Source organism: Neophocaena asiaeorientalis, unplaced genomic scaffold (genome assembly GCF_003031525.2).
Source record: "Neophocaena asiaeorientalis asiaeorientalis breed wild unplaced genomic scaffold, Neophocaena_asiaeorientalis_V1.1 scaffold521, whole genome shotgun sequence".
Taxonomy (NCBI): Eukaryota; Metazoa; Chordata; class Mammalia; order Artiodactyla; family Phocoenidae; genus Neophocaena; species Neophocaena asiaeorientalis.
Window position 1 is genome coordinate 6,943,102 of NW_020174712.1, and position 26,730 is coordinate 6,969,831.

At 41.0% G+C, this 26,730-nt stretch overlaps 1 protein-coding gene across 2 annotated transcripts in view; it reads right to left on the bottom strand.

Moving 5' to 3' along the window:
- ZDHHC2 (zDHHC palmitoyltransferase 2) overlaps nt 1–26,730 on the bottom strand; it is a 68,578-nt gene that overhangs the window by 33,289 nt on the left and 8,559 nt on the right. For both annotated transcript variants that reach the window (XM_024759991.1, XM_024759990.1), the window contains exons 2-3: nt 7,271–7,297; nt 6,065–6,159 (exon numbers count right to left, since the gene is read on the bottom strand). In XM_024759991.1, the coding sequence (XP_024615759.1) occupies nt 6,065–6,159; nt 7,271–7,292 (117 nt within the window). In that variant the 5' untranslated portion in view covers nt 7,293–7,297. The remainder of the gene's footprint in view (nt 1–6,064; nt 6,160–7,270; nt 7,298–26,730) is intronic.

Below are 26,730 nucleotides of genomic sequence, written 5' to 3' on the forward strand. Positions count from 1 at the left end.
TGGGACATTTTCAACTGGATCCTATGTCCCTTTGATACACCACCATCGATATATTTTATTTTATTTTTTGGAGTACCTTTTACTTTCTGGCATAAGACGCTCCAGGCTCATTTTCAAAATACCCTGCCCTAGTTCTAGAATCAGCCATTTCTCCAAGGAGCCCTTCTTCCTTTCCTTAGAGAATGATATTAGAAACCAACATCTGGGACCAAACACAGTTTTCAGATTAAAGGAGAGTATAATTTTAAAAGGGTACATAAATTAAGAAAAAAACCAGAATCCAATAATAAACAGAAAACTCAAAGAATTGTATTTCCTTTTTTGCTAGTTGTTTTTGACTTAGGACAAAAATTAAAATATAACCTCACTAGTATCTAAAATGTCCAAATTAAAACGTAGAACTTTTTTTGGCCTATTAAATTCACAACAGTGTTCTTAAGAACAGCATGCAGTGCCAAGGTTCTGATAAAAACTGGTGGCTTTGGAAATTGCTGTAATTATTCTGGGAAACAATTTGGCAAGTGACTTAAGTTTCCTTCGTCTAGTAATTCAACTTCTGAGAACTTAATTAAGAAAAATAACCCAAAATATGGGTAAAGCTCTATGAACAAACACTTTAACAACGCTGTTTATAACATGAAAAGTTGGGGTCGGACTAAAAATCCAGTGTTTCAGTGAGAATATCATGTTGTTATTAAAAATGACAATAAAACAAGGAAGAACTATTGCATGAAAAACACTGGGATATGTGTGCTCTGAATACCACTAGGAAAAATAACCAGAAAGAAATTCAGAATATAAACTGGCTGAATGAGCGTGGTGGGATTTTTTCTTTTCTTTTTCTTTCTGCCTACTCTTCGTTTTCAAAATACAATTTCGTATGGTTATATTACTTTCATATCGGGAGAAAATGTTATGAATTGAAAAATTATATTCTCTGAACAGTGACAAGAAAATATTTACATTATTTTCTTATATTATCTCTTCTCCTACCTTTTTAGTCCCAGTTGAAGTCCAAGACCCTCATTTTACAAGTGAGGGGGTCTCTGACTGCAAATCAGTTAGAAGATTAAACCCAAGATCTTGCATTTTATTAATGGAATAACCCAAGATTCTTAACCAGCAAGCAAGGGCTCTTTCTTTCATGACAACGGTCTCCAAACTCTTTTTTTTTGCGGTACGCGGGCCTCTCACTGTTGTGGCCTCTCCCGCTGCGGAGCACAGGCTCCAGACGCGCAGGCTCAGCGGCCACGGCTCACGGGCCCAGCCGCTCTGCGGCATATGGGATCCTCCCGGACCGGGGCACGAACCCGTGTCCCTTGCATTGGCAGGCGGACCCCCAACCACTGTGCCACCAGGGAAGCCCTGTCCAAACTCTTTTGGTAATGTACCCCTACCAGTAAAAAATGATTTGAGACTGCACTGCCAATATATGCATATTTACTTATTTACAGATGTGCTATTAGCAAATATAGTATGTATCTTATATAAGAAACTTTTAAAATGGAGAAACATAAAAGAACAGCATATAAATAGAAGTTTGGCTATTTTTTTCCTCCATGCACCAACTGATGTCCTGGCACACGTCCCCTCCACAGCCCCCGACGTGGGGTCCACTCTTCATGCTAGAGCATGGTGTAGTGACAAGAGTGCAGCCTCCATGGTCAAAAGGACTTTGCTTTGAATGTTATTAGCTCTGCCACATACTAGCGCTTGATGCCTTAGGATAATTGGCTCATGTTCAAGCCTGCTGCTCCAACTGTAAAATGGTAATAAATAATATCCATCTCCTACAGTAATATGAATCAAATAAGGTATACGTCTTCTGTACAAAAGTCATCCAACAAGGCCTGGTACAAAACTGTAAATTCACTGTTATGAAACTCCACTACTCCCTCAATTCCGCGTTTTTTATCATTTCATTTTTCCTCTCTCTCTAACTGCTATTTCAAACCTTCTCTGCTCTTCCAAACCTCAGTCAATCTACTTCCCCCATTATTCTTAGTTGTCGATCTCACATATAATTTTATGGAGAAATCAGAAGTCACTTCAACTTTCCACCAAAGCTATAAACACAAACCTGCCTCTATACACATAACTTCTCAACTTTCAGTCATTTAACAAATATTTATTGCGTACCTTTTAGGGGTCAGACACTGCTCAGACACCAGGTACTGGTGATGGATTAGTGAATAAAACAGATAAAGTTCATGCTGTTGTAGAGCTTATATTCTAGGAATGGTATAAAAAATGACCATGGGATAAATTACAGAATGATATGCCATGGGGAGAAATACAGCAAGGTAAGGTTTAGAAGGATGCAGGGACAGGGTTTTGCTATTTTGGAGGAAGTGGTCATGGAATGCCTGAAAGGTACTCTTGAGCAGAGACACAGAGATAGCAAGAAAATGAAGGACCTGGCCATGCAGTTATCTGTGAGAAGAGTGTTCCAGATCAAGGGGTAATAGCAGCTCTCAAGGCCCCTGAAGGAGACACATGCTTAGTGTGTTGACAGAACAGCAAGGAAACCAATGTGACTAAAACAGCATTACAGAGGGTCAGAGAAGTGGTGTAAGGCCAGGCCACATGCAGCCTTTTAGGTTACAGTAGAGAATTAGGTGTTTACTCTCAGTGAGCTCAGATATGACAGCAAAGTTCTGAGCAGAGGAATAATATGAACTGTCTTGTGTTTTGTTTTTATTTATTTATTAATTATTTTTTTGTGTGCGATACGCAGGCCTCTCACTGTTGTGGCCTCTCCAGCTGCAGAGCACAGGCTCCGGACGCACAGGCCCAGCGGCCATGGCTCACAGGCCCAGCCGCTCCGCGGCATGTGGGATCCTCCCGGACCAGGGCATAAACCCGTGTCCCCTGCATCGGCAGGCGGATTCTCAACCACTGTGCCACCAGGGAAGACCTGTCTTGTGTTTTGAAAGGATCACTCTGGTACTGTGCTGAAAATATACGGAAGAGGGCAAACACAAAAGCAAGGAAACGTGCTGAGAGGGTGCTGTACATAGACCAGCAGGGATGCTGGTGGCTTGGACCACGGTGGGAGCATGGAGGGGCACGAACTAACACTTGCGTGCTCTAAGGGTATGGCCTACAGAATTGGGTGACTGATTGAGTGTGGCGTCTGAGAGGAAAAGAGTAGCGAAGGGTGACTCCAAGATTTTGATCTGAACAAGTGGAAGGATGGAATTGCCATTATTGAGATGGGAAAAATGTAGGAATAGAAGGATTTGGGGAGCAAGTAAAAAATCAGAAGTTTATTTTCAGGTACTTGGAATTTGAATTTGAAATTCCTATTAGATGCCAAATAAGAAGCAGGAAAGGAGTCTGGAGTTTAGGAGAGAGGATCAGGCTAATGAGTAATTTGAAAGCGATGAGATAGTATATAAAGTCATAATGTAGATAAACAAGAGAAGAGGTCCAGAGATTGAACTCTAGGATAATCCAATGCTTTAGAAGTTCAGGAGATAATGAGGAACCAGCAGAGGAGACCTAGAAGGAGCTGCCACTATAAATAAAAATAAAATTATTTTGATGAGAAAGGAGGTAAGCATATTCTAGAAAGAAAACTATGGCATGGTGTACACAGGAAACCATGTACATAAGAACGACTAGAGTACAAAATGAGGAGTCAGAAATTTGGACCAGGGTCATCGTTGCCAAACTAGGGAGACTGGCCTTCACCCTGTGGGATGGGCAGAGTCACTGAATAGACACAAGCAGCAGAGTGAAGGATGGATTTTTGCAGAATTCTCCGAAGGGAATGCAGGCAAGATTGTCAAGGGTGACACCACAGAGAAGACTGCAATGTCTCAGATGACAGAGGTGACCAAGACTCTGAATTACGGCAGGGATGGAAAATAAAGAGAAAGGGGCTTGAACTGAAAAAGAAAAGTTAGGAAGTGCAAACCTTTCCAGGATTTGGACGCTGGGGGAGGTGCAAGGATGCCAAGCTTCTGGCTCGAATGACAACGTGGTTGGCAGTGGCATTAACCCGTAGAAGAAACAGATGAGTCACGGTTTGGGGAAGGAGAGGGTGGTGGCTTCAGTCTCAGATGTGTTGTGTTTGCGGTGTCAGTGCAGTGATCAAGGAGCTATGTTTGGCAGGGAGATATATAAATTTGAAATTCGTGGGAGAGGTCAGGCTAGAAACAGATCTGGGACATGTCAACACAGAGGTCACAGGCAAACCACCAGAGTGGATGAGATGACCTATGATAAAAGTCAGCATTTTCCTTCAAACCTACAACTAAGGCCAGGATGAGGGTAAGAAAGATGATGGGAAAGAAGAGAACATGGTAGGAGGGAGGAAAAAGAGGTAGGAAAAAAAGTAAGTAGAGAGAAGAAGAAAAAAAGGCTATATATCTAATGCATTCTAGGCCAAGCATGCCATTAATACTGTGCAAATATCTGTGGTTTTGTTTTTAATATCCTTTCCCAGTTCATACAGCATATTTATTGGCCTTTTTGACCACAGCTGCATTTCAAACAGATTACTTCAGGAAACAATTCTAAGTGATGCCTAGACTTCTTTTTTTTTTAACATTAGCCTACTAAAACTACATTATTATTACTGGAGCAGAGTTTATTTCTATTCAATACCATGTACTAGACTAAGTGCCAAGGGTCCAAAAATGAGTAAAACACAGTCCTCTGCTTCAAGGACATTTAACCAGGATCAAACACCCAGAAACGGGCTTCCCTGGTGGCGCAGTGGTTGAGAGTCCGCCTGCCGATGCAAAGGACACGGGTTCGTGCCCCGGTCCGGGAGGATCCCACATGCCGCGAAGCTGCTGGGCCTGTGAGCTATGGCCGCTGAGCCTGCGCATCCAGAGCCTGTGCTCCGCAACGGGAGAGGCCACAACAGTGAGAAGCCCGCGTACAGCAAAAAAAAAAAAAAAAAAACCAGGAAACAAAAAGTTCGCCAGAATGATCTTTTCAAAATGCATATTTGAACATATAACTCTATTTAAAACCTTCTGTAGCTGAAACTGCTCGTTGTCCTCCAATATCTACTCCTTCTAACGTGGTTAACATGGCCATTGAGAATAAAGACTAAATTTCCAGTCTTCTGTGCAATTAAATGTGGCCATAAAACTAAGTTCTAAATGTAAGTGGTAATGGCATCAGCAACTTCCAGAAAGTCCTTAAAGAGAAGGACATTTACTTCTACTCTTCTTTTCTACTTTCTCTGGCCTGCTGTCTGGAATGTAGACATGATGGCTGGAAATGAAGCAGCCATTTTCGGCCAAGAGGTAATGTTGGGAACAGAGGCTATACATGTCAGAGCAACAGGATAGGAGCCTGGGTACCTGACAGCTGTAGACTAGCTACACTTTGAAAGTAGAGAAGATCGGGCTTCCCTGGTGACGCAGTGGTTAAGAATCCACCTGCCAATGCAGGGGACACGGGTTCAAGCCCTGGTCCGGGAAGATCCCACATGCCGCGGAGCAACTAAGCCCGTGTGCCACAACTACTGAGCCCGTGTGCCACAACTACTGAAGCCCGCGCACCTAGCGCCTGTGCTCTGCAACAAGAGAAGCCACCACACTGAGACGCCCATGCACGGCCCCCACTCGCCGCAACTAGAGAAAGACCGCACGCAGCAACGAAGACCCAATGCAGCCAAAAATAAAGTAATTAATTAATTTAAAAAAAAATAAAGTAGAGAAGATTAGTTAAGTCGTTGATTTGTTGGTATTGTTTCTGGTGGCTGACAGCCAACTAATGCACCATTAGTATGACAATTATAATAGAAATATGTCTACCTTCAGCTCTATCTTTTTATCTATCTATCCATCCATCCATCCTTCTGCCTCACTCTAAAGTAGAAACAGAACGTATAACGTATTTAATATTGTAAATATAATACTCATCCAGTGCAAAAATAATATTTATCAAGTGAAAATTCAAGTATTTAATTAACACATTAATATAAAAATCACTACACTAAGTTTGCAACATTAATAAAAAGACATAAAACTCATTCTTCAGACATCAGCATTACAGACTTCCATCTTTAGGACATAACTATACTAATATTTTAACTTACTTCTTTTGAAGGATTCATTGGTAATGTAAAGATAGTTTTCCAATACGACCAGACAAACATTGCAAAAAGTAGATGATACGCAATCAGGCACACAACTAAAATGAGAGAAACAAAATTATCACTTTAATATGCAAGTACATGCTAAAATCATGGTATTCACAAAAGATGTGCTTGTTCTAAAATAACCAAATAATTTAATTATTTAATTACTTACTAGCCCATGATTAGAACCCTCCCATCTGTAGACAAGCCCATCTATCGGCAAAATGGCTACAGGGACCTCTCCTGAGTTGTAAAAATAAGGCAGTTATGCCTGCAACTTTAAGTAATAAACAAAGTGTTAAACGAATGTTAAGACATTCAGGCTGTAAGAACTTTGCTTCACTAACAAAGAATAGCAAAAGCAGTTCCTGCTTGAGCGGTTTGCCTATTTTGCTCAGCTGGAGTCAAACCTGGTGGGCCTGTTTCAAGGACAGTAGTTTGAAACAGAGATCTTCTGAACAAAGAGAGATTTCCTCCAAGAACAGTTCAAGTTTCTTACTGATCACATGGGACAATTGTTAACAAAAGCATTCTGAATATTTTTTAAGGTAGTGTACATAAACACACTTTGTGTGGTATTTTAGCCTTGAAGTCTTATGCAAAGCTGAAATATTAATTTTGTACACAGTGATGATGATTAATTCTGGATAATACATTAATATATAACTTACTTGTGTAAGATACAGTTGAATAAAATATGCTAATTTAATTTAAAATATAGCATGTTTGGTATTTTTAAACCTTAACAGCCATTTTAGCTTTTTAAAAGCAGCTGATATTCCTATTATAGAACCATTAAAACATTCAGTTACCTCATAAGGCACTTAAATCGGTGTGAGATGACTAGACCCAATGATATTTTTCATGAATTATCTAGGTGACTCAGGTATGGGGTCAGACTCTGAGTTGAAACAGGAGATTGCTGATATTCCTGTTATCTTGGAGCCATAAGAACCTGGCACAGTGACTGCCATTTCAGGTTTAAGTTCTCTGCCAAGCGTCTGAGAGAATTCAGTCTGGGGACTGAGAGAATGAGACGCCTTTAACCCATCCTGACTCCAACATTCTCCAAGTATGACTTACTCCAACCAAATCAAAATGAATGCTATTTGTTTTTGCCAACGATTTTTAAAATTTTAGACTGAAGGCAGTGATATATCTTACCTTGTTCTCCAATATTTTCCATGGACACTATAGAAATAAATAGAGAAAAGAGACAGGCAATAGGTTATAAGAAGCTTATGGCAAACAGAGGGCCTGATAGAGACAGAAGACACTTGGGTAGGTTAATAATGTGGCTCTGTTTCAAACCAATGTTCTTTAAATATTTGTTCAACGTTGTTTCGAGGAGAGATGAGCACTACGGGAGACAGGTGGGGAGGGAAGGCGGGTGGCCGCCCTCCACGAGGCCCCCGCTGGTGCTCCAGCCCTGGCTGCCACGCAGAAAACTAACCCTGCCAAGCATGGCCCTGGCGGGTCTCACTCCTTTATCGATCGGTTTCTCGGGTTTCCTTCCAACTACAGAGCTCGGATGAAAGCTCTCCAGCTCATCACATTGCCAGTGACACTGATTGCTCTTCATAAGTTGGCAACCACCAAGTTAGCTTTCCAGAAGGAAAAAAATGTTGTGTCCACGGCATACACTTCTCTTGCCGTGTTTCTGAAAGGATGAATTCTTACGCCCGATGACTAACTGCTTCCTACTGTACAACAAGGGGCCCAGACCACGTGCCCGAGAAACTGCCATCCCTGAAGGGCTGCTGTAAATATCGCAAGGTGGCAGGTAGATTGAGGACAGGGACCACAGAGCTCAAACAAGCTGGGACAAAAAGCCCCACTCTGGCAGTTTTCTTGCCTTCTGTTTGTCTACTTGTTTTGTTTCGCATGTGGTGGTCATCCTCCATTTGTACTAAAGTCTTCAGGAAGCTCTGGCCTATCTCAGTTGTAGCAAGGGAAGATTTGACTTCATTTAGGTAGTTTTGTCCCTCCTTGGCTATTTAAAGGGATACAGTATTCTGGGCCTTTGTCCTGGAGTATACTTTCATTGCCTTAAGCAGCACTGAAATCAGAGGGTAATGTTGTGAGAGATTTTTAAGATTACCTGATCCAACCAACCTCCTTCACAGGAGAGCTACCGTTTAGCCATTTCTAGAGTGAGCAGGAGACACCGTTTTGGAGAGCAACCCACTCCCTTCCTGGATTGCTCTTAATGACTGTACGATCAGAGGGTGCCGAAATGAGCCTCTTGTGGCTTCTACCTATGGAATCTAGGCTTCCAATCTGTAGCAATAAACAGAAAATCTAAATGGCAGACCGTCATGTGTTCTCTTTTAACCTAAAAAATAGATGATTTCGGGCTTCCCTGGTGGCACAGCGGTTGAGAGTCCACCTGCCGATGCAGGGGACGCGGGATCGTGCCCCGGTCTGGGAAGATCCCACGTGCCGCGGAGCAGCTGGGCCCGTGAGCCATGGCCGCTGGCCTGTGCGTCCGGAGCCTGTGCTCCGCAACGGGAGAGGCCACAGCAGTGAGAGGCCCGCGTACCGAAAAATAGATGATTTCCAGATTTCTCACCAACCTTGATGTGGCTCCTTTAAACATTTCCTGGTCTCTCAATTTCCTTTTACCTTTCTGATCCCCATGATGGGACAGGCAGACACAGGTGATCTTTGACTTACAAATGGCCTGTTCCACAAGTGTACTTGTCCACCAGAGGCGAGAGTCATAGCGCACTTTCTCATAGAATACGTGAAGACGTTAATGTGAGGCCAGAGGAAGGACCAACCTGGCTTTTCTGTCTGACCTCTACCTCTCCCTTCATGCATTTCTCTCCAGGCTCTGACTTCCCTGTCTTCAAAGTGCTCCAAAACTGACTACAGCTCTTCCTTGGATCAACATTTTTCCTCCTTCAGCTAATCTAATGAAATGCAAAAGCCCTTTTAATGCATTCGTGCATTTATATAGGAATGACCCTTAATGACCATTTCAGAGGTGCTGGTGTTTTAAAGAAAATGTATTTGCTAACCCATGACTCTAGCTGTCAGAACTGAAACAGTAAAACAAAATGACATTAAAAAAAGAAAAAGTACAATTAGTATGAGGTGAGAAGTTTTTTGCCCTGGACCATTATTATATTGACGGGATATGCATTCAAAGACATCTTTTAAAAAGCTATTTCTGCCCCTCACAGTTTGTTTTTCTCTTAATGTACTTCAAAATTCACAGATCTTCTTTTTTTTTTTCATTTAAACAAGTTACTCATGGATGCATGCTTATGGTAAATAATTCTGATAACATTTATAGAGTTAAATGTGAAGGTCCAAAAAGGCTGTATCAATTACACTCCCCCAAATTGTGAACCTATCCAATTTCCTATGAATGTAAAATGTCTTTAATTTTTGTCAACATTTTAGGCCAAAATAAAAAAATCACTGTTTTAGTATTCATTTCCCTGATTACTAGTGAACTTTTAAAAATTTTTATTAAAAAGTAAAATGATTGGCTTTTCCGATCTCTTCTGATTAAATTACCACTTTCCCATTGGTCTACTTCTCTTTTACTTATTGAGAGCCTTTTATATAGTACCCTGGGAAGTAATCCCATATTTGTTACATTCCAAATAAAGTTGTGTATAACTACTTTCAAATGACTTAATAGGTTAGGGGCTTCCTTGGCGGTCCAGTGGTTAAGACTCCACACTTCCAACGCAGGGGGCGCAGGTTCGATCCCTGGTTGGGGAACTAAGATCCCACATGCGGCATGCCGCAGCAAAAAAAAGACAATAAATACTAGCAAAATCTTATGGTTTATCCCTGATTAAACAGCAGTATCAAAACTTTCAAACCGACCTATTTCACTAACAGATATATGGACTACACTTGGTTTTGCTTTATGATCTTGAGGAAATTAATGTTCTTTCAACCATGTTTACCTGTTTAGTGGGTCAAAGGTTCACCTTGTAATTTTCAATTTAGTGGAAGAGTTGTCAATTTCAGCATTTCCTTTCTCAGACAAAACCACATAGAATACAATGTTATTTTCTATTTTGTTCATAAATGACTGTTGAAGAAAAGGTTATAATTTAGCCACATATGTTATATGTATATAAAGATAATATATGGGAACTACAGACTCATTTTTGGAAAAAATAGATGGTAAGTCAAAAATAGATGGTAAGTCAAATGTAATTTGACTATTTACATCAACATGAGAATTAAATAGCAATACTGATCATATTTATGACAGATCTTCCAAAGATCTATTGGGTTTTAATGTGAATTTTGAGTTTTATTCAGTATTATTTAATTTTATTATTTCACAGAATTTCAGTTTGGTCTATTTAAAAATTATGCTTATTCTCCAACTACACACACACAGAAATTTCAAATCTTTTATAACCATCATTAACATATTTTGTAAAAATGACTTTTGAGGTAATTTAGTATAGTTATTTCTATTTTTATTAAAAGAAAATGGAGGCAGATGAGCTTTACTCCAAGTCACAATGAGTAGCACATTAGTTAATTCTATCTGAGAAATTCTTTTATTTTCAATTTTAAAGTTTTATGCATGTGACAAAAATATTATGATTTGGGCTCTGCTGGATCTTATTAAAATTAGTTCCTTATTAAAGTACAACAACTGGCATAGAGCATCTGCCCCATAAATGTTTACTGAATAAAGACAGAAACGGCGCAGTGGTTAAGAATCTGCCTACCAGTGCAGAGGACGCGGGTTCGAGCCCTGGTCCAGGAAGATCCCACATGCTGCAGAGCAACTAAGCCTGTGCGCCACAACTACTGAGCCTGCGCTCTAGAGCCCGCGAGCCACAACTACTGAAGCTCGCGCGTAGAGCCCGTGCCACTGCAATGAGAAGGCTGCGCACCACAACGAAGAGTAGCCCCTGCTCTCTGCAACTAGAGAAAAGTCCACGCGTAGCAAAGAAGACCCAGTGCGGCCAAAAATAAATAAAACAAATAAATTTACTTAAAAAAAAAGACAAACAGAAGAAAACACCATTAATTTGAATCATAAAAGTGGAATCCCAAAGCACACCTACGAGAAATGTTAATTCTTTCTTCTGTTGACTTGAAAATTTCAAGAACAAAGTTATTTTCTTTTACCTGTCATCTTAGCACACCGTAGAAACTCAACTAGTAATCTGCAAAACCAAGAGTAATCTTATCTGTACTGCCTGCTAGCATACATCCCCAGAAGTGAAGACAATACCTCATTACACAAAGGAGACAGAGACGACCAAGTGGTTCATGATCCTCTAAAAATTAAAAGCTTGAAGACGACACTGGCTTCAACTTGACTTCAAGCAACTTTAAAAGAAGATAGAAAGGTTTTATACGTTTATAGGGGTTTTCCCTCCTAATTTTGGCTCTTCCTTAGTACTTTACTTTTTAATAGTTCAGTCTGTCAAAGTGAATTAGAACCTTACTAAGCACAACCAAACTAAAGAGCAAAGGCTCTGGATAAAGACCGGCAAAGCTCCATCCGATTTCTGCCACTTGCTGGTTTACACAGTGATTCTACATATTCCATCATGAAGTGAGGGTAGTAATAACAACAGCAATATCATCAGAGCCGTTGTGGAATTAAAAGAGGTAATACATGTAAGGTACCTAACATAGTACCTGGCACACAGTAAGCCCCCCAAATATACAAGCAATTCTAATACATGATATTTAATTTTGCAAATACTAACTGTAATAGATAACATATAGGAAAGGGGACTACAAATTACAAAGAGACAAGTAGTATTTGTACAGACCTCTGAAAGACATCAATGCAAAATTCTGACTAAAAATAGACTCTACAAAGTGAAAAATAAAAGATGAAAAATAACTTAGATCTCCATATCTTGCCTTTTTATATAGATGTGTCGTTCCAGAAACGTGATAAATAAAAATGGTGGTATTCATCCTTACACAGGGTAATGATGAGACATAAAGACTTCATTCCTGATGTGGCAGTCAGTCCATGTGAGAACTTCACTAAAAGTGAGAAGATCTATTTTGGATGTGACACAATCTGTTCAACTTAATGAATAAGAACAATGACTTTTTTTTTTAAAGGCCTAAATATTATATTCATTCCAAAAAAGTTAGATGCAATTTACTCTTGAGAATAAGAGCACTGCTGTTGTTACACTAAAATATTTACCCTTCATACATATGGTGACCATCTAAATACATACAATAGTAACACCATGGGTCAAGATTCTAATTTTCATTTCAAAAATTTAACTGCCTAATTTTATCTTGGATTAGCCTAATTTCTTTCCAGTTCCATAGCCTACAATGATAATATGCTGCTTTAGAGATGGCTAACTTTCAATCTACCTGCAGGACTTAACATTCCTCCCAGATTAAGTGCAGTACAATAGGCAACAAGAACTCTGCCTTGTTGAAAGATCCTAAAGAACTGAAGTACTTTCTTGGCACTGGTGGTCTATTGGAAGGGAGAAAGTGGGAATGATAATTTATTACCAGTGTTTGCAAGAATGTTCCTTTTGCCAAGAGGAAAATGAAGGCCTTTAAGAATTACATCTTGGGGGGGCTTCCCTTCCCTGGTGGCGCTGTGGTTGAGAGTCCGCCTGCCGATGCAGAGGACGTGGGTTCATGCCCCGGTCTGGGAGGATCCCACATGCCGCGGAGCAGCTGGGCCTGTGAGCCATGGCCGCTGAGCCTGCGCGTCCGGAGCCTGTGCTCCGCGGCGGCAGAGGCCACAGCGGTGAGAGGCCCGCGTACCAGGAAAAAAAAAAAGAATTACATCTTGGAATCTGGAACTGTCAATATAACTGCAAGACTGGTAGGTTGGGGGGCCAGTTGTGTTTTCTGGCCACCCTTTCTGCTAACCCTCCTCCTCCCTCATTAGTCATTTTTCTAAGAAACAGAGTGGGGCATTAGAGAAAAGGCTGATTGGTCAGCCATCAGTTTGGAATTGATGCACGATACTTTTGTTGTAGTATTGATCTTTAAGAAACTCTTGTGTAAAAATAAAACAGATAAAACCAAAGTTGAAGAGTCAGACTGTCAGCCAAAGTAGAAACCCCTAATATACAAAAGGGTGAAAAACTGCTTCTTATTCCAAACCTGACTTGAGTAAACATCCTTAAAAATGCATACAAAAAAAATTAAAGGCATACCTCACTTATCTCTTCCACATGAATTATCAAGCAGTCATTTAATCCAGGGGTCAGTAAACTACAGTCCTCAATCCAAATATAGCCAGCCACCTGCTTCAGTAAATAAAGTTTTTTGGAGCAGAGACACACGCATTCATTTACATGGCTATTTCTGTGCTACAATGGAGAGTTGGGTAGTTGTGACAGGAAGAGTATGGCCTGCAGAGCCAAGAAAATTTACCATCTGGCCTTCTTATAGAGAATGCTTTTCAACCCCTGTATAAATATAGTTCTCCAGAGAAACAGAACCAATAGGGTGTGTGTGTGTGTGTGTGTGTGTGTGTGTAGAGAGAGAGAGAGAGGGAGGCCAGAGGAGGGAGGAGGGAAGGAGAGAGAGAGGGTAGAGCATGAATGAATATGAATTTTAAGGGCTGGCTCACAGGGTTATGGGGGCTGACAAGTCCAAACTCTACAGAGCAGGCTGGCAAGCTGGAGAGCCAGGGAAGGGTTAATGCTGCAGTCTTGGGTCTGAAGGCAGACTAGAGGCAGACTAGAGGCAGAGATGCTTCCTCCTCAGGAGACCTCAGTCTTTGCTCTTAAGGCCTTCAACTGATTGGATGAGGCCCACCTACATTATGAAAAGTAACCTGCTTTACTCACAGTCCACTGATTTAAATGTTAATCACATCTAAAAAAATGCCTTCACAGCAAGAGTTAGACTGGTGTTTAACCAAACAACTGGCCACCACAGCCTAGCCTAGTTGACACATAAAATTAATCATCATTGGGTCTTCCCTGGCGGCGCAGTGGTTGAGAGTCCGCCTGCCGATGCAGGGGACACAAGTTCGTGCCCCGGTCCGGGAAGATCCCACATGCCGCGGAGCAGATGGGCCCGTGAGCCACGGCCGCTGAGCCTGCGCGTCCGGAGCCTGTGCTCCACAACAGGAGAGGCCACAACAGTGAGAGGCCTGCGTATCGCAAAAAAAATAAAATTAAATTAAAAAATTAATCATCACACCTTGCATCTAGAATCTAATTTTATTCTAGAAACAGTTTACTAAGAAGACATGTGTTGATCTTCTGTGTAAGTTCTGAAGCCAAGTTCATTATTTACTGTAAATTAATAAATTGGAATTATAGCCAGCAAAGTAACTACATAAACTAACTTTATGTACCTGCTAGAGGGAAAACAATAATGAAATCCTTTGTCATACTCTAAAAGCTTGACTGCAAATAATCCTATTCAAATTAACTTTATATATACACCCATATGATTCCCTAAGGATGCTATCCAACCCTATTTTCTAAAGAGCTCTAAAAATATTAGAGCGGATTTAGTCTAGATTGATTTAAATTCAATCTTGATTAAAAGCAAAGGTTCACCTCAAAGATCCTTCCAGTCCTATATTTTACCAACTGATTTTTAAAAATTTTGCTTTGGTGATTATACAATTGAGAGTTTGCTGTCAAAAATGTTATCTATTGATGAGTAGCAGGTTACCACTGTCAGTCAGTAACTTGAATCTAGTTCAACTTTCAGTCCTAAGTACATCCAAAACTTCAGATACTAAAACAAGCCTTCATAGTAGGTAAAAAAAAAAAAGTACTTTCCCTCTTAAATTAGCAAAGAACAGTTACATAATTTTTTCCAGAACAATCTGGTTTTGGGGTGTTTTCATCACAAATGTATACTGCTGTGATTTTTTATTTCTTTTCTTAATCTGAATTTTCTTTTTCTTGCCTTCAAATTCAAACTCTGTTTTGGACGAATAATTTACTTTTATTGCATAAACACAGTACCTTCTCTGTATAAATCCACTAGGGCAGTCTGACACAGATATACCTTAGCCCCATATATTCAGTCTGATAATGAAGAACACCAAAAGTAAAGAATTGGTTCTAATGAATGAATCTGAAGGGTAACTTTATAGCCAAGCTCTATTTTTTTCTACTTATCTTTAACTCATTTATTGAAAAACAATCACTGACTCTACCATAGTTACACCACTGAGGACAAAATGGTAAATGAGACTCCATCCCTCTGCTCAAAAAGCTTAGAGTTCATGGGGACATTTTACACAGAAGTTGAAACTAACAGAAAAAACAAGGACATTAAAACAGTAAAACATTTTCAGTTAAGAAACAGAAGCCCCTCAGATTCAGAAAATTAAGATGAAAATAGGAATAGTGCTAAAAATATACTTTAATATCTCCTGTCCTAACATCTCTCCTTTGACCTCAAGTCTCTAGCTGCCACCCCATTTTTCTGGCCCTTTCACAGGAAAACTTATTTTAACAATCATCCAAACACACTGCCTCTACCCCCTAATTTCTTTTTTTAATTAATTAATTAATTAGTTTATTTATTTATTTTTGGCTGTGTTGGGTCTTCTTTGCTGCACACGGGCTTCCTCTAGTTGCAGCGAGCGGGGGCTACTCTTCTTTGCGGTGAGCAGGCTTCTCATGGCGGTGGCTTCTCTTGTTGCAGAGCACGGGCTCCAGGCGCGTGGGCTTCAGTAGCTGTGGCTCATGGGCTCAGTAGTTGTGGTTCGCGGGCTCTAGAGCGTCGGCTCAGTAGTTGTGGTGTAGGGGCTTAGTTGCTCGGCAGCATGTGGGATCTTCCCGGACCAGGGCTTGAACCCATGTCCCCTGCATTGGCAGGTGGATTCTTAACCACTGCGCCGCCAGGGAAGTCCCTACCCCCTAATTTCTTGTTACTTACTCGACCACCACCAAGTGGTTCTGCACCCCCAACATTCCACTGCTATCAGTCCTGTCAAGGTCATCAATACCCCCCCTAATTCTTGGTACTCAAGTTACTCTAACAGAATTAATTACTCTCTCTTTGAAATGCTTTGTTGAACTGACAGTGAATTCTTTGGTGAATCCGGCCAGGGAAAACCCCTTGAAGCAGAATCCTTTGTCCTTTCAGCTACTTTCCAAGAAGCACTAGTTCACTTTTAATGTATTAGAGATCAAAACTGGGGCAGTAGAATACATCAAATCATTCCCATGAATACTGGCGACACTACTGCAAGACCATTTTAGTAAGAGAAGCCACCGCAATGAGAAGCCCGCGCTCCGCAACGAAGAGTAGCACCCACCCCCGCTGGCTGCAAGTAGAGAAAGCCCGCAGGCAGCAACGAAGACCCAATGCAGCCAAAAATAAATAAATAAAATAAATAAATTTTTTAAGTAAATAAATGAATAAAAATAAAAACTTGGGGCAAAAGTCATTCTACAAATAGAATCGGTGGGTTTGTAGGAACTGTTTTGTCAAGGACAGGAAAGCAGTTTCAGAACAGAAACAAAGAATAAGGGTAAGGCTTCACATTATCTGGACCCGAAAACACATGGTTTCCAATGTGGGTTCTCACGGTTACATAAAAGCCAGACGTCACAATCCCAACCACAAACACAGGCCAGGCAGTCTACATTCCTTGTCAGATCCCCATACGGCTCCTTAAATACTCGTTTTGGGATAAGAAAACCATGGTCTCTTTTAAAATGTCAATTGATGTCATCTCCCTAAAAACCCTTCCGTGGCTTTGCACTGAATTTACACTAAAAGTCCAATCTCCTTACTCAGGCCTCAGTGCACCAACAGACTCTGGCCCCTACCCACCTCTCCAAGATCACTTCTCATTCCTCATCCTCTTGCTCACTAAGCTGCAAACAGGCTGACCTTCCAGAACACACTAAACTTTAGTGTCTTTACCCTCTTCACCTGCTGCCACTCCTGGCTCACGCCTGATCGTCCTTCAGCTTGCAAGTGACAGGTCAGTTTCTCATAGAGGTCCTCCTGTCCAGTACCCGGCTACAATCCTTACCACCACACACTGTTTCTTTCTTAGCACTTAGCACAGTCTGTGATTGTTTTTATTTGTTTCTTTTCTATGTCCTTCACTGAGGTATGCATCCTGGCTCTGTCCAGTTTGATGTTTTATCTCTGCCAAATTACTTATTCTCTCCTCAGTTTTATCTCAATATTTATCTCATTGGGTTGTTTTGAGAATAAACTAGGTAATGTAAGTAAAAACACCTCGAATAGAAGCTGGCATATATGAGGAGCTCAATAAATGTTAGTTGAATATGCAGCATAAATAAATCACGGAACAGTGAAACCTTAAGAGTAGGAGTTCCCCCAACGTTTAGTGTTAACAGTTTTATAAACAACCTGGAGAAAGAAGCACACCATGCATTTTTAGCTTGCTGTAGTGCTACAATTTTCTGGACAGTGAAATGCCAAGGCCTCCACCAAGGCCCGTCCAGGTTCTGATAGGGTCTGGCATGCATCAGCATCTCAATGTGAAGAGTGGAGGAAATTGTGTAATTTGGGGAGAAGTAGGATTTCCCAGGTGGTCTGATGCATCTCCCCTGCCTCTATCCCAGGATTTATATCTAACAAACTATGCTGATCTAAACTAGATGTTTTGTGTGCTAGAAATTATCAAACCACCATGGAAAAATGGTCAGGGAGACCTTCTCCAGAAGAATGGCACAATGCAACATCAAAGAAAAAAAATGAATGGCAGTAAACCAGTCAATATAAACCAAGACACAGGAAGAAGAGGAACCTTAAGAACAGGTTATGATGTCCGTTGACAGAGGAATGGATAAAGAAGATGTGGTATATATATACAATGGAATATTATGCAGCCATAAAAAAGAATGAAATAAGGCCATTTGCAGCAGTATGGATGGACCTGGAGATTATCACACTAAGTGAAGTAAGTCAGACAGAGAAAGACCAGTATCATAGGATATTGCTCATGTGTGGAATCTAAAAAAACGATTCAAATGAACTTATTTACAAAACAGAGTCACAGATGTAGAAAACCAATTTATGGTTACCAGGGGGGAAAGTGGGGGGAGGGATAAATTGGGAGATTGGGATTGACATATACACACTATGATATATAAAACAGATAACTGATAAGGACCTACTGTATAGCACAGGGAACTCTAGTCAATATTCTATAATGGCCTACATGGGAGAAGAATCTAAAAAAAGAATGGATATATGTATAACTGATTCACTTTGCTGTACACCTGAAACTAACACAACACTGTAAATCAACTGTACTTTATTAAAAAAAAAAAAAAAACAGGTTATGATCCAAAAGGTTATGCAAGTCGTATGTTATCTGGGTGGTCATGCCTCCATATCAGCCATCAAAAGCCTTTCTAACGCTTAATGTACCTGAAACAATATTACAAAACTGTGAATTAACAATATTACGAAAATCAGCTACTCTGTGTCTGGGGAGGCTTTTTGGCTGTCGGATGTTCCAAACTCACCTCCTTCCGCCAGGATAGATAAGAGGCTGCCCTCATTCTCTTCCCCTACCTGCTGGGCTACGAGAGCAGACGTTCCTCCCACCCCAAGTCTTCAGTGATGACTCCTGTATTAGGGGGTCTGGGAAACTACCACAGACTCCGTGGCCTCTTTATCAGACAGCTATTTCCTCACAGCTCTGGAGGATACAAGTCTGAGATCAAGGTGTCGGCAGGACTGGTTTCTTCTGAGGCCTCTCTTTGGCTTGTGGATGAGCATCTTCTCCCCGTATCTTCACATAGTTTTCTCTCTGTATATCTTTAGAACCAAATTTCCTCTTCTTACAAGCACATCAGTCATACTGGATTAGGGTCCACCCTAATGACCTCATTTTAACTTAATTACCTCTTTAAAGTCCTTATCTCCAAATTCGGAAGTCCTGCAGGTTAAGACTTCAACCTATGAACTTGGGGGAAGACACAATTCAGCCCGAAACACTCTCTGAAATAAGCCTGCAGGTCGAGCAGGGTGAAGGCTAGGTCGGGGTGACAGGGCATCACTGGGCTGGTGGGGGCAGTCAGATGACAAGGGGCAAGAATAAACTAAAGGGAGTGTTTTGTTAAATGTTAACTCTATGCCAGGAATTGTGCTAATTTTTTTCAAATGTTTATCTCATTTAAACCTTACAACAATCTGTAAGGAAGGCATTATTATCATAATTTTAAAAGTTGGGAAAACAGTCTCCCAAAAGTAAAATAACTTTCCTAGTGTCATTCAGTCATAACCTGTGGTGCTAGGATCTACATATTAGGTCTGTCTGACTCCAAAGCTCTTTCAAGGATTCCACCTGCCCTCCCAGGATGTGTGACATCTGGTGCCCCCGACTGCATATCCCTTCCAGGCTTCTTTGTCCTGGGCAGCTGTTCCTTCTCTGGTTGCTCCCACACAGTGGCCCCTCTGTGTTTAACACCTGGGCCGCTACCTGTTACTTGTGATGAGGGATGTTCTGGAGATCAAGGTTTAAGACGTCCTCTTTTTGTCACCCTTCCTCCACCAACCAACCTAAACATAACCTGGAAACAGGTCATTTTACAAACTCTGGGCACAAAAAAATTCAAATATTTGGTTATATTTCAGTGCCGAGAGCTCGGCTTTCCTGAGTTCTCAATTCAAGAGCTGGGGAAGGAAGAGAGCTCCAGGTTCCAAGGATAAGAGTGAGATGGTGATGCATGGAAGAAAGTTAGGAGAGGAGACTGGGACTTCCTGACCTGCCTTCTCAGTAGCAGAGGGAAAGATCATTCTTGAGGTCAGTATAGCCCAGGTACACTCCCTTACAGGAAGATCCCTCACTTGTAGAAACTGGCAATGAAGAGTGAAGGAACATACAACTGTCCCGGAAAGGGAATTTGTAATTCCTACCGCTATCGAAATTTTCCAAGTTAGAAGTTCTTCTCTCTCTCTCCCCCTTCTTTAGCAGTTTGACCACATCATTGTTCTCAATACCTAAGCTCTGCTCTGCAGAAACATTTGGTGTAAACTCTGACTTTCCCCACTGAAGGCTGGGAACACACCGAATGTTTGTACTTAATCATTAGGGATGTGTGGTCTTCTGATTCAGTAGTTTTGAAAGGGGAATGAAGATTTTGTCTCACTATTATGGCCCTGAGAAAACTCACTGCCACTTTCCTCTTGGCAAAGAGAAAGACAATTCCTGACTCACTGAGGGTACTAAGCAGTACTGTTAAACAAGGGACTGATCTCAGGGCTGGTCCCTGACTTAGTGCCCTCACTTCTAAGCTTACTCTAATGGAATCCTACAATCCCTCTGTCTCAGTTAAAATAGAGGAGATTCCCAGTGCCAGCAAGTTGTACAGATTTCAAGGCAGGTGAGTTTATTTACCCTGTTAGACAGAATTGTACGGGTCCCCCCCTCTTCCACACGTGGCTACAGCTCAACTCAAGTTCCAACAATGCCTGGGTCTTTTCAACTCCAGTCCCCTTTCTTTCCAGTTCCACATGCCCTTCTTTGGGTTGGCCCTGAGAGGCATGACCGACTCCTCTGAATCAGGCAGGATGGTACGGACAATACACCTTCAGCAAAGTTCTCCCCGGTTCCCAAATAATGCTTGTCTACTATTGGGGGAAGGTCAAGCAGAGACTTTAAATCCTGAAAACATCCCCCTCATTAGTCAGAACCCAAATTTTAGAACTGGAAGGGCCTTAATGATTATTTTGCTCAGTGTTAACTACTCATCTTTCTTATATATGTATGTATTTATTTATTCGTAGTAAGCAAAAACCCCACTTGTATTTTGGTTATTTCAGCATTTAAAAATACACATATAAGATCAGATGGAAACAATTTTTGTAGTGTATTTTTTAATGTCATTAGATCAATCCCTTATTACCTGGTATACTCAGAATTATCACAGAGGACAATACTGAGAGAATTTTTTTTTTTCACTACTGAACATTAGCTTTTCTGATTTTTCTGTAGAAAAATCAGTGCTTCTTGTGTGCTTCTCCACAGAAACAGATAACCTTCTAAAACTATCTCCCGGGGTTAGCAGCTACATGTTGAGTACCAAATGACCAGGGCACTTACAACAGAGCACATATAACATATTGAAAAATTAAACCAATATTTCTAGGTTCATGTAAATTATCTGACACTTCTATAGTACTCCAGAGAAAGGTACAAAGCTATAATTCCAACCTTTGTGTTTACGATGCTCATCAGAATAGAATTTACAGTGTCACACTTGAAGGGATGAATTAAAAGATTTAAAACAATATTAGCACCAGCAGTAATTACTGCAGTCCAGCAATGAGTTGCAACATCTATTAAAACATGCAAAGGTATTAAACTATTCACTGACTCAACCTTCTGTACTGGGTATTGAAGGGTGAGTCAGTATTTTCTTTTATAACTTCACTGTCATATATTCATGAAGTAAACTTCTCACGCAATCTTTCTTTGATCTCAGCGTGAATTACAGTATGCCTTGTTCCTCTTACTTGCAGCAAATCATACCCTTACTCTGTACTGCATTTACCAACAGCACTAGCACAGCCCGCCGGACAGTAATTGCCGTGATAGTACCTATATTCAGTTGCAGCAAAAGCAAATTTGACATAGTTGTAAACTGGCAGGTCACAGATGAAAGACGGGCCCTACTACTGCTTAAGGCACAGTATAAGAGCACAATAGTATACAAGTACCACCTAATTCTAACTAGATGTATTCATAATGTAAACAGGAAGTTCTACACAATTGTATACAGAACTAAGACAGTCATCAATACTTGGACTGAGTCTCTTTCTCCGCTCAGTGTGTGAGTTGCATCTCATGTTTCCTACTTGTATCTCTCCACCAATTAATGTGCTGAGTTTTGTCTTCTGCTCCTGAAACCACGGTCACTTATTCTAGATCTGCAGGCAAAACAAATGCCCTGATATTCATTCATGAATTGTGTTCACTGCCTGTGCTGTGTATTAAGGACCTAGCTCATAATTAACGCCGTGGGATACTGACGCATCCAGAGACACAGGTATGTTTCCTCGACTTCTCCCCACCAGCTCATGCCACCAGCTCATGTTTACCCAGTATATGTACCATTTAAACTCATAACATGTTGCTCTTTAAAAAGATAAAATTTCTACCAGTTATCATTAGTGCTCTGGTTACCCAAAAATTGTTGTTGAATTTTAGACTACGTACAGTAGGCCAGCAGCTCTCAACATTCCTGCCTTGGCCGTACCTGATGGCCGGTGTTCTCATGAGGGACACAGTCCCTAGGAATGAAGAAAGCTACTGCATGGGCAAAATGGAGTTACTCACAGTTCCCTGACCACCAGCTTTCCTGCTGCACTGTGAAAGGGCAAGGTAGTTAAAAACTACTCCAGTGACATTGAATATGGACCTCACAGACACTTCCAGAGATCTTCAGGTTTAGATATGTTTACAAGGGTATATACAGGCTTCTCTGGAATCACAGTTCCATCAAAATCACCTGCTCCAAGAAAACAGCATGGCGGGCCTCAAACATTAAACACAAAATTACCATATAATCCAACAATCCCACTTCTGGGTATATACCCAAAGAACTGAAATCAGAGACCTGAACACGTATTTGCAGACGAATATTCACAGCAGCACTATACACAACAGCCAAAAGGTGGAAACAACCAAAATGTTCACCAGCAAATGAACAGATAAACAAAATGCGGTATATAATACAATGGAATATTATAGATGATTAGGAATGAAATTCTGACGCATGCTACAACGTGGATAAACCTTAAAGACATATGCTTAAGTGAAATAAACAGACACAAAAAGACAAATACATGGTTCCACATACATAAGGTACCTGGAATAGTCAAAGTCATAGAAACAGAAAGTAGAATGGTGGGTGCCAGGGGATGGGGGAAAAGGAGAATGGGGAATTATTGCTTAATGGATGCAGAGTGTCATCTGGGGAAGATTAAAAATGGCTGGAGGTGGATGGTGGTGATGGTTGCACAGCAGTGGGAATGTACTCAACGCCACTGAACTGCACGCTTAAAATGCAGTCAAAATGGTAAATGGGTACAATGGCAAAATTTTATGCTACGTATATTTTACCACAATCAAAACATTTAAAAATCACCTGCTCCAGAGACTATTCTCAAACCACAAATTAAACTAATATTCACCTGTAGCTCAAGTTTTCTTTCTCATCTCTGGTTATTTCTACAATGAAGGATTTTTGTTGTTTGATCTTTTCAAGAAAGTAAGCTCAGAAGTGGTAAGTAAAGAAAAACAAAGCTTTGTTGAGATGCAGATGTCTAGCTAGGCATTTCCACTGAAGTGGTTCATTCGTGAGCCTTCCCAGATTCTCAGTGTCTGAGATTCAGAAGAACACCTAGGCAAAATTACAAATTCCACACCTCCTGGGCCTTTTTCAGTGAATGAATGCAAAATCCAAAGACTTCAAGGGTCTTGGGTATTTTTGGATATTAACTGCGTACATGTATCCACCTCAGATTGACAGCTTCAAATTAAAGTTAAATTACGTACAGCATACTCTATTTAAGAAGGCTGGGGGCAAGGAAGGGGGAGTTGAATATTTCAGAAAGTCTTTCTTTTTTGTAATCTAAAATGGGTAAAAATTTTTGCATTATAAGAGGAGATTTTAGTTAGCTGAAAACTTTTAAAATGGAATGTAGCATCTCTGGGCAATGCTGGCTAAGTTTGAGCGCTTCCTGCAAATGCATTTCACTCATTTTTTTAGTGATTATTTTATACTTATATATTAGGGCAAATATTTTGCATATTCTAAATTGTTCTTAATCTTTTAACTTTTCAAATGGGTTATAAAATTAATGTTGTCATCTAAATCCTTATTATAGATGATTACATTTCAATATTCAGAAAGAAAAAAAAAGAGGCATTTGATTATTATATCTGTGTATTAGTTCACTAGGGCTGCCATAACAAAGTACCACAGACTGGGTGCCTTAAACAACAGAAATTTATCTTCTCACAATTCTGGAGGCCAGAAATCTAAGATCAAGATTTAGCACGTTTGGTTTCTTCCGAGGCCTCTCTCCTTGGCTGACTTCTTGTGTCTTCACATGGTCTTCCCTCTACATGTGTGTGTCCAAATTTCCTCCAATCATCTGGTATTATGACTCATTCTAATGACCTAATTTTAATTTAATTACCTCTTTAAAGGCTCTATCTCCAAATACAGTCATGTTCTGAGGTACTGGGGGTTAGGACTTCAACATATGAAATGAGGGGGGAGGGTACAACTTGGCCCATAATAATTTGAAACCATAAAAATATTACAAACTCGTTTATGAACATCTGAGTGATCAAATAATAAAAAGCTAAGCAGGTAAGTCTCTCATAAAAGATTCATGTTCTTTTAAGCTTGAAATGTCTACTGCGATCACAAAAGGCTCAATTAAAACAAGTTCAGTGGGCATCCATTCATTTAAGAAAAGAAAGTCTTGAATGCTACTCTGTGTCAGGCATCAGGGTTACTACTGTAACCAGTCATGGTTACTGCTCTCATGAAATTTTCTATAGGTAATCTTCAGATAATAAGAAAGTTAAGCTTGTCTAATAGAATAAGGTCTTTTTAATGTGGATTGAAGGAATCCAGATATCCCAGCGACACACACTGGTATATGTGTTTCATCTTGGTAAAACTTTTAAAATTAAATTCGGGGGTCTTCAGAGCATAGTCAGTAATAAATTAAAACAAGAGTTCAGGGCTTCCCTGGTGGCGCAGTGGCTGAGAGTCCGCCTGCCGATGCAGGGGACACGGGTTTGTGCCCCAGTCCGGGAAGATCCCACATGCCGCGGAGCGGCTGGGCCCATGAGCCATGGCCGCTGAGCCTGCGCGTCCGGAGCCTGTGCTCCGCAACGGGAGAGTCAACAGTGAGAGGACCGCGTACCGCAAAAAAAAAACAAGAGTTCAATCTCACATTGTTAAATTCTCAGTCCTTAATTTACTTAACATATGAGCTTATCTGTCAACATCGATTGCTCCCTCCTCCTTGACACCTTCTCCTCCCCAGGCTTCAGGACCCCACATCCTCTTAGTTTTCCTCCACTTCACTAGTCGTCCCTTCTCAGTCTTCTTTGCTGGTTCCTACTCATCTCCTCAACTCTCAGTGCTGGTCATCTTTGGTCCTCATCTCTGCTCAATTTACGTTCACTCTCTTGTTGGGACAAATGTATCCGATGTTAAGTCTTTAAATCGATTTAAATGCTGAGGACTCCCAAATTTACTCCTCCCGTCCAGACTCTCTTCCCAATGCCAAACTCATCTACACAACTACTCACTCGGCATCTCTGTTTCCATGTCCACATACCACTGCTGATCTACGGCCACCCCATCCCCACCCAGCTCCACCCTACCTACATCTTGTGCATCTCAGCTCATCTCCATTCGTCCAGTTGTTCAGGCCAAAACATTGGAATCGACTGGCCCCTTCCTTTCTTTCACAACTCCCAAATGTCTGTCAGGAAATCCTGTTGTCTCTAAAAATAAATACAGAAGCTGGCAACCTCTCTCCCTTCCCACTGTCCCCACCATGGTCTGACAGATCATCATTTCTCACCTGGATTGATGAAGTAGATAGCCCAGAGTACACAGCAGCCAGGAAGATCTTTTTAAACATAAGTCATAGCACGTCACTGTGCTACTCAGCACTCTGCCATGGATCCCTGTTTCACCCCAAGTAAAGCCAAAATCCTCACAATGGCCTATGAGGTCCCATAATCTGTACCTTTTCTGCACCTCTCTGACCTTGTCACCTACGTCCCTTCCCCCTGCTCACACCCCTCCAGCCAAAATGACCTTGTTCCTCCTCTAACATGCTCACACACTCCTGCCTCAGGGCCTCCATACTGACGGTTCCCTCCACCTGAGATGCATTTCTTCCCAGTGCAAGCATGGTTCAATCCCTCAGCATCTTTGAGTCATTGCTTAAATTCCTTGACCATCCCACCACCCACCCACCCACACACACACACAGACGCATGGATAAAAAGATGTGGTCTATATATACAATGGAATATAGCTTGGCCATAAATAAGAATGAAATCTTGCCATTTGCAGCAACATGGATGGATCTAGAGTGCATTATGCTAAGTGAAATAAGTAAGACAGAGAAAGACAAATACTCTGTGATTTCACTTATATGTAGTATCTAAAAAACAAATGAACAACACAACTAAACAGCTCTAGATACAGACAACAAACAGGTGGCTGCTAGAGGGGAGGTTGGTGGGGGGAGGAGAGAAATAGGTGTGGGAGATTAAGAAGTCCAAACTTCCAGTTGCAAAATAAATGAGTCACAAGTAAGCAAAGTACAGTGTGGGGAATATAGTCAGTAATTATGTAACATCTTTGAATGGTGACAGATGACAACTAGACTTATTATGGTGATCTCAAAACTAAAAAAGGAAAACTTCCACTGGCATTCCCCATCATTTTTGCTCTGCTGTCATGATACTTAGGAGCCTCTAACACATTACATAAGCTACTGTGTCTCTTGTTCTTCCTATCCTCCAACTAGAATGTAAACTCTAAGAGCCGTTAATTTGTTTTGTTTTGTTTTTTTTGCGATACGTGGGCCTCTCACTGCTGTGGCCTCTCCCGTTGCGGAGCACAGGCTCCGGACGCGCAGGCTCAGCGGCCATGGCTCACGGG